This window comes from Carcharodon carcharias, chromosome 7 (assembly GCF_017639515.1).
Source record: "Carcharodon carcharias isolate sCarCar2 chromosome 7, sCarCar2.pri, whole genome shotgun sequence".
Classification (NCBI taxonomy): domain Eukaryota; kingdom Metazoa; phylum Chordata; class Chondrichthyes; order Lamniformes; family Lamnidae; genus Carcharodon; species Carcharodon carcharias.
The window spans coordinates 10876362-10888997 of record NC_054473.1 but is presented as its reverse complement, the minus strand read 5'-3'; the positions used below and the strand labels follow the sequence as shown (position 1 = coordinate 10888997).

The 12636-nt window shown below is 47.6% G+C and overlaps 1 protein-coding gene across 1 annotated transcript in view; it reads right to left on the bottom strand.

Moving 5' to 3' along the window:
- Positions 1-12636, bottom strand: part of plxna1b (plexin A1b) — a 538027-nt gene that overhangs the window by 426285 nt on the left and 99106 nt on the right. Inside the window, exon 3 of the mRNA XM_041191009.1 lies at positions 12178-12360. Within this exon, the coding sequence (XP_041046943.1) occupies positions 12178-12360 (183 nt within the window). The remainder of the gene's footprint in view (positions 1-12177; positions 12361-12636) is intronic.

Genomic DNA, 12636 nt, shown 5'->3' with positions numbered 1-12636 from the left:
TTATATTGTCGGAAACGTGACAGCCAATTTACACTGAGGAATAAATATTGGCCGGGTCACCAGGGAGAACTCCCCAGCTCTTCTTCGAAATAGCACCACAGGAATTTTTTTTTTTTACACCCAGGCAAGCAGGCAGACGAGGTCTCGGTTTAACATCTCACCCAAAAGACAGCACCTCCGACAGTGCAGTGCTCCCTCGGTATTGCACTGGAGGGTCAGCCTTAACTTTGGTGCTCAGGCCCTGGAGTGGGACTCGAACCCAAAAACGGCGTGACTCCGAAAGCAAGCGGGCTACCAACTGAGCCATGGCCAATGCACAAGTTAAAGCCGCGCGGGTTCCAGTCCCACAATCAAAAAAAACCTGCATTTATGTAGCGCCCTGCATGACCACCAGACATGTCAAAGCACTTCACAACCAACGGAAGTACTTTTTTTTTTTGAAGAAATGTAGTCGTTGTTATATTGTCCCTGGGCACAAAAGGTTTTCATCCAAATAGCAGAAGCTGCTCCAGCCAGGCCCGTGTGTAGTCAGTAGCCCGACAATCCAGCCAGCACATCCCAAGGGATTTCGGCGGAAGGTGAAGTCCCGGCATCGGAGAGAGGGCCCGAGCCTCCGAACCACCCACCTACCCATAACCCTCCAAACACCACCTGCCCCACGTGCGGCGGAGTCCACCGATGGCACATTGGACTTGCCCGCCCTCTCAAGACCCACCAACCCAGGAGTGGAAGCAAATCCCCCTCAATCCCGAAGGGCTGCCGAAGAGGAGGAAGTGGGAGCCCAAACAGGAAGGGCCAAAGGCGGCGGGGGTGGGGGTTGGGGGGGCGGAGGGGTATAATTTATTGTTACCCCCCCTTTCAAATCTCAATTTTAAAAAAATAGGAGGAGCAGTAAATTAAAGCGCCCCCCCACCCCCCCGAAATAGCAAACACCCAATTAAGGTGCAAATTAGGCTATGGTACATTTAACCAGGCCTGAAAAATAGGTTGTCACAGGAACAGCAGGTTTTCCCTGTTAATAATTCTGATGGAGTAACATTGAGATCACATCCAATTCATCAACCTGGGTTCCTTCCCTTACAGTCTTGGTGAAAGCACACTTGCAGGACAATCTTATTAAAAACCCGATGGATTAAAAAGGCTGGCTGAGGAGTTTCTAATTGAATGCGGAGTCCTTTTCAAACACTCCTCTCAGTGTCATGACATTCCCAGGGCAGATTGTCGGCTGGTCTTTCTCCGAGAAGTTCAGAATGGCCGTAGGATAAATTCTCTGGAATCAAGTCGATGGTGAGGGGGGTGGTGGTGGTGGTGGGGGTGGAAGTGAAGGAGCAGTCAGGAGGAAATGTTTCACCCCGTGTAGCTGTTTGACTGTGGGATGCTTCACTGAAAGTGGCAATCGAGGCAGGCTACAATAATGCCAGAGGTGAATTGCAGAGGAGTGTTAGCAAAGATAGAATGGGTAAGGGTGTGGGGAAAGGGACAGAAATGGGGACAGGAGTACATGACTACAGTCGTAGAGACTGGCACAGAATTTGACGGGGTGAATGGTCTCCTTCTGTGCTGCAATTATCATAGAACCATATAGAACCAGAAGCAGGACATTCAGCCCAGCAGGTCCATGTCAACGCTTAATGCTTCACATGAGCCTCCTTGCACCCTTCTTCATCTCAGTCCATCAACATTTCCTTATATTCCCCTTTCCCCCTCATGTACTTACCCAGCTTCCCCTTAAATTCAGCTATTATTCAACTCAACCCCTCCCCTCAACCCACTCTCTGGATAAAGAAGTTTCTCCCAAATTCCCTATTGGATTTCTGAGAGACTGAGCTCGTGCTGGAACCAGGCAGGAGACGGTAATCTCACCACTCTCCCCACCTAGTCCCTCCCTTTACTACCCCAAGGAAATTGAACCAGGATGCTCTTTGTGGCTCAGTGGAGGTATATTTACACTATGCCGGGAGGCTGTCTGCCATAAACATTCCTTCACTGTCAAAATCCTGGAAGTCCCTCCCTAACAGCACTGTGGGTGTACCTACACCACAGGGGCTGCATCGACTCAAGAAGGCAGCTCACCACCACCTTCTCAAGGACAAATAGGGATGGGCAATAAATGCTGGCCCAGCCAGTGAAGCCCACATCCTGTGAATGAATAAAAAAAAGTAACATGCCAAGAGTCAGTTTATGAATGAAACTGTTCTAAGTTATTCACACAGTGTGATTACAATCTTCATGAATGTTGCTCTGATAACAATCTTCATCTTTATCTCAGGGAATCTAGCAAAGTTTGTGTCGCTAATTTTTATTATTGTGGGATGATACCTTTATCTGGAACTAAAGGCTCCAGCTGCAATCGAGGCAGCTGAACTTTGACTTGGTAGGGTCAGATTTTTAGCACAACAGGAAGACCAGAACATTCTGGAATTTTCTTTTTGTCGTTGGGATGTAGGCTTCGCTGGCTGGGCCAGCATTTATTGCCCACCCCTAGTTGCCCTTGAGAAGGTGGTGGTGAGCTGCCTTCTTGAACCGCTGCTGTCCATGTGATGTAGGTACACCCACAGTGCTGTTAGGGAGGGAGTTCCAGGATTTTGACCCAGCGACAGTGAAGGAACGGCGATATATTTCCAAGTCAGGATGGTGAGTGGCTGCGAGGGGAACTTGCAGGTGGTGGTGTTCCCATCTATCTGCTACCCTTGTCCTTCTAGGTGGTAGAGGTCTTGGGTTTGGAAGGTGCTGTCAAAGGAGCCATGGTGAATTCCTGTAGTGCATCTTGTAGATGGTATACACACTGCTGCTACTGTGCGATGGTGGTGGAGGGAGTGGATGCTTAAGGTGGTTAATGGGGTGCCAATCAAGCAGGCTGCTTTGCCCTGGATGGTATTGAGCTTCTTGAGTATTGTTGTTGATTGGAATACAGTCACTGGACCCATCTGTCTCCCGACATAAGCTGCCAGGTGCAGCCGGCATGAATGTCCAGCATTCCAGACAAGGGAAGGCTGGAGACTGTCGAGATTTTAGTCGTACCAAGGTTGACATTTTCCACTCCTGGTTAAACCCAGGTCAGGGGTCGTTTTTAAAACAGTTAAGTGTTATAACAGAGGGAGTACTGGACTACACACAATACCCTGTCAATCAGCTGCTCTTGCTTCTAGAACACGGCCGACATGCCTCTCCTGGCTTTGGATCTTACATATTTTCGGGGCTTGTAGGTGACACTGGGTCTTTATCACCTGTCCTCGGTTTCCCCAAGTAGGTTGTGATGGGTCTACTGTTGTGGCGTTCACAACTGAATGGCTTTCTAAACCAAATCCAGAGGCATTAAGAGTCCACCACAAAGAGAAAACTAGCATTTACTACAAAATATATGAGCACGGGAATAACCCAGCTGCTGAAGGGTGGTCTTCATGCTCCCCATGAGCCTCCTCCCTTCCCTATTCCTCTGGCTCCATCAGCATTTCCTTCTGTTCCTATCTCCCTCATCTGTCTACCCAGCTTCCTCTGACATGCGTCTACACTATTCACCTTCACTATGTCTTGTGTTCCACGTTCTCACCACTTCTCTGGGTAAAGAAGTTTCTCCTTAATTCCTTTTTTTTAAAAATTTGTGACCGTTGTATATTTATGGGTCTAGTTTTGGTCTCCTTCGCAAGTGGAAAACATCTTCTCTACATCTATCCTTTCGTAATCTTAAGAACCTGTCAGGTCATCCTTCCACCTGTCAAGAGCAAAATATCACAGATGCTGGAAATCTGAAATAAAGACAGAAAATGCCAGAAATACTCCGCAGTTTGGATGGAAGCTCTTCGACCTGAGACGTTAACTCTGCTTTTCTCTCCACTGCCCGGGCTGTTGATTGTTTCCGGCAATTTCCGCTGTTCAGCCTTCTTCTTTCTGAGAAACCCCAGCCCGGTCAACTGCTCTCTTCAGTTTGAACTCTCAACTCTGGTATCACCTTTGTCAATCGTATTTGAACCTTCTCCTGAGCCTCTATAATGGAGACCAGTACGCCAAACGTGGTCTAACCAAAGTGCTATGCAAGTTTCATATAACTCCTCTGCTTTTCAATTCCGTCCCTCTATACAGCACCTCTCACACCTCACAAAGTGTTTTACAGCCAAAAAAACCAAACATTTTTGAAACGCATTCACTGTTGTAATATGGAAAACACAACAGCCAGTTTGCGCACAGCAAGCTCCCACAAACAGGAAATGTGATGATTTGTTTTGGTGATGCTAGGTAGCTGCTGACACTGGACACCAGGGAGAACTCCCCTCCTCTTCTTCGGAACAGTAAGACAATGCAATCTTTTACATTCACCTGAGAGGGCAGTGGGTCCCTCGGTTTAATATCTCATGCGAACAGTTCAGTACGAAAACGCTGAGAGCAAGAGACACATTTGAAGCCACACATCTTGGAGCCATGTAAGCAAAGTCAGCCCTTTTAAGGTAATTGGTTTCCAAGGCGATATCAACTATCCAGTGAGCCAGCAGTTTTACAACAGACTTGAACACATTCCAAGAGGATTAGAAACTCGCAGCAGATTGGTCACATCATTCACTGGATTAAAAGCATCAATACACACCCAAAGGACAGAGGGGGCAACAGTGATACTCAAGGTTAAAGCAGCTTCATCGGATGTGGGGATATAATAAATGTAATGAAATCTGATTTGTACACACAGCACACGGTCCCTGGAGCTTCCCATCACAACGGTGAAGACAATGCACTCAAGAGCAGGATCCACAGGAATAATTAAAGAGTCTCAACTACTGGAAACTCATATCAATCGCACTCTCCAACACTACGCACTTGACAAAGGCTGTAGCCCTTTAAACACACTGATTCCACCTCCCCCTCCTCATCTCCTCCACCCCCCTCCTTACAGGAGACACCATCTCATGCTCCCAGGTGGTTTGATCAGCCCTCCCAAACCTCACCCTAAAAACCTTTCTTTATCTGTGAATGCACAGAAGTGTCCGCTGGCTATTGAACTACAGAATGCGTCATCCAGAGTTTACAGGTATTTCGTTCCCCCACCCCTGACACAACGCTGGAATGGGGGGAGGGGTGGCTGGATATTGAACCTGATTTTTCACTCAACCTGATTTTTATATTCGCTTGTCCTCAAAGTACCCCGAGGTCAGACTATACCCCCAAACAATGAGGCAGCGTTGGTCAACTATCTCCAATGACCAGACAGGTTTATATTCCTCTTTGTTGTACAGTGCACCTACCAAGTAACTGTTAGTGCATCGTAATTCACTCCCCTTTTCTCCTCAGAGCTTCCTTTAGTTATTTCTCAGGGTGCGAGCGTCACCAGTAAGTCTGGCATTTATTGCCATTCATTAGTTGTTCTTTGAGAAGATGGTGGGGGGGGCCGCTTTTTTGAACCAATGCTAGTTTTCTTGATACAGCTGAGTGCCCTGCGGAGCCACTTCATACGGCCGTTAAGACCCAACCACATTGGTGCAGGGGGGAACTCACGTATAGGCCCAGACCGGATAAGGACGACAGGTTTCTTCCCCTAAAGGGGCATCACTGAGTCCTTCTCTCAAAATGACAACTGAACAGCGTCTTGGGTCATTTTTACCCTCGCCAGCTTTTATCTTCCCAATTCTCAAAACAGCTCCAGTGGGAATTGAACTCGCGTTCTCTGGGTCATTAAGTTTAGACCTCTGGATTACTGGTTCAGTAGCACAACCACGATGCAGCCATGGCCTATTTGAAACCTGCGTGAAGCAGCTAAGCGGTCAGAAGATAATAAAATAAGTCAAGAACAGCAGTTTGCTTCCAACCAAGGGGCAAAGTCACTACTGTAAAACAGAAACAGAAATACCTGGAAAAACTCAGCAGGTCTGGCAGCATCGGCGGAGAAGAGCAAAATTGACATTTCGAGTCCTCATGACCCTTCAACAGAACCTCTTCTCCGCCGATGCTGCTAGAGCTGCTGAGTTTTTCCAGGTATTTCTGTTCCTGTTTTTGTTTTGGATTTCCAGCATCTGCAGTTTTTTTTGTATTTATCACTAGTGTGAAAACCTGAGGCCAGTGGAACACACGCTTCTCCCACACCACTCAGCTATTTGAAATCCATTTGCAGCTCCACACGAAGGGGTTGGGGGAAAGGGTCGGGAAGCTAAATTAAATTTAATGCCAGTCAGTAGCTGTCACTCCAATGCATTGATGTTCACCTCCCATTTTTTCAGTAGTTGGAACTCACCTGCAACCTGTCAGTATCTATTCCCATGTTTAGGAGGTAGGAAGTTCCATTGTACTTTAGTCAGAGAGGGCCAAGAACAGCCTGCGTTTGTAGGCCTGCTTGCCTGCCCCCTTCTCTCTCCCTCTCCCACTCCCAATGACCCCTTTTCAGAGCTGTAGCCCTGTGCTGTAAAGAGTTATCTGCGTTGGTTTTTTTTTTTAAAAATTCACCTTAGGGCCACAGGAGCCGCTAATTATTAAAATCAAAAACAGAATGACCTGGAAAAACTCAGCAGGTCTGGCAGCATCGGCGGAGAAAAAAAGAGTTGACGTTTCGAGTCCTCATGACCCTTCGACAGAACAAAGTTCTCTGCTGAAGGGTCACGAGGACTCGAAACATCAACTCTTTTCTTCTCCGCCGATGCTGCCGGACCTGCTGAGTTTTTCCAAGTCATTCTGTTTTTGTTCTGGATTTCCAGCATCCGCAGTTTTTTTTGTTTTTATCGCCGGTTAATTATTACCCGTCTCAAATTACAGCCTCGTGAAGGCATTGTTGAGCCGCCTTCTTGAACCGAGGCAGCCCGCGTGCTTTGGCACCACCGAGCGGCATCACAAGGTGGGATGAGCCTCCGCACCACCCCACCACCCACCCCCCCACCCCCCACCCCCCAGCCACCCCCTGCCCCGAGTGAAATCTCCCAGACCAGAATGACTTAGGGACGGCAGCTCCCCCTTCCCTAGAGGCCATTCGCTGGGTCTTCACATCATTGCAACGTGGTTCCCTGGTCACCCGGCTTCTGTCGTTCCAGGTTCTCATCCTGCCACGGTGGGGTTGACCTGGATCGCTAGCCTAGAATAGCTTCAGCATCATGACTACCGCAACACTTGGCTGACTCTGTCCCCAGATTTGCCCTTGCATTAGCCAACCATCTAAGTTTTGCCTTCAACATGAGGGTTTCCCCCCAAGTACAACCAGGGGGGACGGCTGCTCAGAAGTGTAGCCTGTGGCGACAGAGCTCCATTAGCCGGTTGCTCGGAATAACAAAGGACTTACTCAGTGTGCGCGAGGACTGCGACATATTACTGCATAAGATGCACAATTATGATACAGGGATGTGGCTTGTGTGGAATGCACAAAAACATCTGTTTTCGTTCAGGAAGATAACCGTCCTCCATCGGACTTGAACAGGCCTGCAAAGGGAAACTGGCTTTAATTATCTCTAATATCGTTTTTGAAGAAAAGACTTAGCTGAAGGAACCCGTCACAGAAACCCTTTAGATGGACTCAGCAACTTGGATGCCGTCCATTGTCAACCAGCCCAAGATGGTCATTGTGAAATGCAGGCCCGGGGCAAAAGGTCAGGTCTTCAAACTGACTCCCCTGCACAGGCCCGGAGACTGAAACCCTTTCAGTCTGCAAGCTTGAGGCCTGAAACCCAGTCACTCAGTCTCAACTACTTCAACTGAAACCCTCCCCACCAACCCCCCCACCCCCGCTTCCCAATCCCTCAGAAACTTTTTTCCGCTTGTTTCTTTGCGAGAAAAGCAAGGCCACAGTCACGACCAGCGGGTTGATGATCCGGGTGCTGAGCCTTGTGTGCGACACGGGGAGCAGAGAGCTTTTTGAGTGAAACGAGGCAAATTTCCACCGCAGGAGCTAACTCCAAATAATCTTGCCATCTGCGTCTCCCAGCTGAGAATATAAATACATCCAAGTGCAATTGGAGAACTATTACAGCAGGCAAGGGGTGGCCCATCAGCACACTGCGCTTTTGCAAGCTCTCTGAAAGCTAAGCATTTCATTCTATTCGTCTACATTAGCCATACCCTTACAAATTCTTCAAATATTTATCCACTTCCCTTTGAAAAGCTATTGCTTCCACTGCTGTTTCTAGCAGGGTGTGCTACATTCTAGCAACCCACACTGTTGTTTCAGCTGCAGCACAAAAGATGCTCAACACCATCCAAGACAAAGCAATTTCCTTGACCTGTGCCTCACCAACCTTAAAAACATTCACTGCCTCCACCACCAACGCACAGTGGCAGCAGTGTGTGTACCATCTACAAGATGCACTTGCAGCAACTCACCAAGCCTCCTTCGACAGCACCTTCCAAACCCCCAACCACTACCACCTCGAAGGACAAGGGCAGCAGACGCATGGGAACACCACCACCTGCAAGTTCCCCTCCAAGCCAAACACCAGCCTGACTTAGAAAATATATTGGCCGTTCCTTCGCTGTTGCTGGGTCAAAAACCTGGAACTCCTTCCCTAAAATTTGACTGCATCAGTTCAAGAAGGCCACTCACCACTACTTTCTCAAGGGCAATTAGATACAGGTAATAAATACTGGTCTTGCCAATGACACCCAAATTCCAAAAGAAAAACAATATATTTTCCTAACCTCCTACAGAGTTCCTACTTGTTCTCACTAGTTACTACTGGAAGAAATAGTTTTCCTGTATTTCCATAAGACCATAAGACATAGGAGCAGAAATTAGGCCATTCGGCCCATCGAGTCTGCTCCGCCATTCAATCATGGCTGATAAGTTTCTCAACCCCATTCTCCCGCCTTCTCCCCGTGAACTTTGATCCCCTTACCAATCAGGAACCAATCTATCTCGGTCTTAAATACACTCAATGACCTGGCCTCCACAGCCTTCTGTGGCAATGAATTCCATAGATACCTTTTTACCAGATCTCCTCAGCCTTCTCTGTAGTCTCTGCTCATCAGAGGGAACCCCTGCTGTACCATCTCTATGGCTTTGGCATCATTCTCAAAGTAGAGGTAATACCACAGTATCGCAGAATTGTTATGGTGCAGGAGGAGGCCATTCAGCCTGTACCAGGACCATTGATACTTTTCCCTGCCACTGACTGTCGCCACAAGCATTGAGGCATTTAGTTTCCTGACAAGCTTCAACCACTGAGATAAAACCACACAGTTTGTATCGGAAAGTGATTCACCCAGATACCAATTCGAACCTTGACCCTCAAACGAACCCAATTTTTAAGACCATTTTCAGCTGAAAACATCAACCCAAGCCCAGAAACATGGGGCCATCTTTACCAAACAAAGACGATGCGTTTCTCAACCCAGCACAGTTCACTACAACCTCGCCGCTCTAAGCCTCCAGTGTAGGGTTGCCAAATGCGATTAGAGGAGTTCCTGGCGGTTTCATAACGTCTTAACCCCAACGCTTCAGCCATCAAGTCGGCCAACACCCCCGTTCTTGTGACGGCTCTGCCTTGCTACGCCAATTGGAAAGCAAAAAAGACTCATTTCCCGATTGGATGGCGCTTGACTGTCAGCCAGCCTTTCCCCCACCCCGCCACCCCCTAATTTTCAAAATGTTTATATCTGGTAAAAACAAATGTTCAAAGAAAATGAAAAAAAAAATCTTTTTTTTTAAACGTCCTGATTATTTTTTCTCCAGGGTTGCAAACAGCAGTGTCCTGGAGATTGATCTTCAATTCCTGTAGACTCCAGGCCAATCCCGAGTGTTAGCAGCCCTACTTCAGTGGAATTGTTGAGAACTCAGGCTGAGGGGAGAATTACAACATAGGCCTCAGAAAGCCAGAGGCAGGGCTGCAGTGGTATTGTCACTGGACTGGTAATCTAGGGACCCAGGGTAACGCTCTGGTGACCCAGGTTCAAATTTGAATTCGATAAAAAAAATCTGGAATTAAAAGTCTAACGAAACCATTGCCAACTGTGGTAAAAACCCAACTAGTTCACTAACGTCCTTTAGGGAAGGAAATCTGACATCCTTACCTGATCTGGCCTACATGTAAATCCAGACCCACAGCGATGTGGTTGATTCTTAAATGCCCCAAAGGCAACTAGGGATTAATTAGCAATAAATGCTGGCCAAGCATCTCAAGAATGAATAAATAGAAAACTAGCTGCTTTTGAAACATCTCAATAAAGAATTGCTCAACAAACCAGGGGAGGATGAAAATTAAACTGAAGGCTATTTCTAAAACATCAGCGTAAAATCCCGAAGTGCTGCATTTTCAGTTGTTAGCCCCACAAAATGAGGGAGGGCCAATGGTTTCACATTACTTCCCTTAGGGTCAAATTATAAGCAATTGCATCACTGCAATCCACTTCAGCGCATATTATATATTGCACGCACAAAATGATTTAGAACCATAGAAAAATTACAGCACAGAAGGAGGCCATTCGGCCCATCTTGTCCATGCCAGCCCGAGGACACCCAGGTGCTGGGCATTTTCAGTAAATGGTTATCCCTTAATTATAGGGCTAAGAGAGTGGCTGAGGCCCCACAGGGGAGGACCCCTCACACCTCATTGCAAGGGCAGGGTTGGTTATTTCTAAGTAACTGAATATTGTTCTTGGTCAGTTAATCCCACACCTCTCTGTCCCTGCGTCATCCATTTGCGACACAAGCAGATGCCACCAGGATCCAGTTCCCAAATCTGCTCAGCAGCTCCATCGCAACAAGGATCATCAGGGAAAGCCTGATACACAGTTAGTTTCTGGCTTGGGATCACAGTCTTCAGGATAAGAGGCCGGTCATTGAGGTCTGAGACGAGGACAAATTTCTTCACTCAGGGGGTTGCGAATCTTTGGAATTCTCTACCCTAGAAGGCAGTGGGTGCCCAGTCGTTGAGTATATTCAAGGCAGAAGTCAACAGGTTTTTGGATATTGGGAATTAAGAAATTTGGGAATGGTGCAGGATAGTAGAGTTGAGGTAGAAAATCAGCCATGATCTTATTAAATGGTGGAGCTGGCTCAATGGGCCGAATAGTCCACTCCAACAGGTGTATCTGCTGTTTTATATGTCAAGTCACCTCCATAATTTGTTTCTATGGAAAACACAAAGGCTCTGTAATTACGTGAGGGGTGCAGTACACCAGGGCAGTACCAACACAACCTGACTAGAATCAACACTCGAAACAAATTACTCTCAACTCTCACAAAACCAGCTGTAGGTGACTGAACAGCAACAACACACAGTAATGAAGCACACCGTCTAATGGCACCAACTCCTTAGTGAATACACTTAAAACACACTCCCATATTGGCATGAAATCGAGCCATTGCCAATTAGTCCACTGAGGCTCTTCCGACCAGATCTTTCTAACAAACCACATCACTTTCAAGTCAACGCTTCACGTTCAGATTATCAAGAGCCTCGGTGTTTGGCACACTGCACAACCCGGGTTGCCAACCCTCCAGGATTGTCCCGGATCCTCCAGGAATTAGATTCAACTCTAGGATACCACCGGGAGCAAGAACCCAGAAGAACTATCATAGGGGGCATTGTGTGACCTTTCTTCATCTTGAGCATTGCTGATAAAAAAAAGAGGCAAGCTGTTAAAGCTTTTTGTCTTGCACTTATCAGGACAGATTTGCAGGAATACCAATTGCAAAGGGAACAACAATTTATACTGCATAAGAAAAGGATGCTGATTGGCTGGCAAGTCAACTCTGATTGGTCGAGGCACGTCTCTTTCTTCAGCAATACTCAAGTTCTGATTTTTCATCTTCTTTGAACATTAGTCACAAAAATATTAGCAGATGGGATAAAAAGGCTGTTTGACAAACCATCAAACATCATCCACTCAGGCAGTGAAAAGCCTGGCTGCTTTCCAATTGGCTGGTGTGGGGGGCGGGGGGGGGGGGGGGGGGGGGGGGGTTGGGTGGGGGCGGTGTAGGAGTGGGGGGGGCGGGGGGGGGGGTGGTGGAGGTTGGGGGGGTGCAGGACACCTTGAGGATGGACATGTCAGGTGACCAATGGCAGGAGCGTTGGGCACATGTTGAAACCTCCCAGGAATAAATCCGAGCAGAGTTGGCAACCCGACTGCACTGCCAGAGGGAACTCAACGTCCGCTCAAACGTCACCCAAGTCAACCTGAAGTCCCTCCACTGAGAACAAGTCCACTCACGGCCACATAAACTGGCTTCAAACTGGAAAGGCAACACCTGTTTCAAGACTTCATTGGGAAAGGCCTTACCTTTTTCATCTTCCCACTTCTGGTCCCGAAAAAGGCAACTGAGTGACCCCTGTAGTCATAGGCAGCAATCGAGGTCATCCCATCCTCTTTGTCAATAAACAGCGGGATCCCTTCCACCAGTGTCGTCCCACCCAATGGCTGGTTAAAATCTTGTCCACAGAAATTGTCGTCAATCTGCAAAGGCTGCAAATAAGACACACAAAACAGAAAAGGAATTTGTTATCATTGGCCGACAAGGTTTTGGGGTGTTTTTACCCTGAGACGGGCTAATCCCCCAACTCCTCCCCATTGCTGGCGCGGGGGATATAACAGAACCCACGCCACGATTTGAAGAGGGGGTTCTGGGCAACAAAAGTCCCTCTCTCAAACCTAGCCACCGAAACAGATCAAGCGGTTGTTTAGCTTGCTTTGGCTACTTGTGAAATCCTGCCGTGCACAATGCGGCTCCTGCATTCAAGT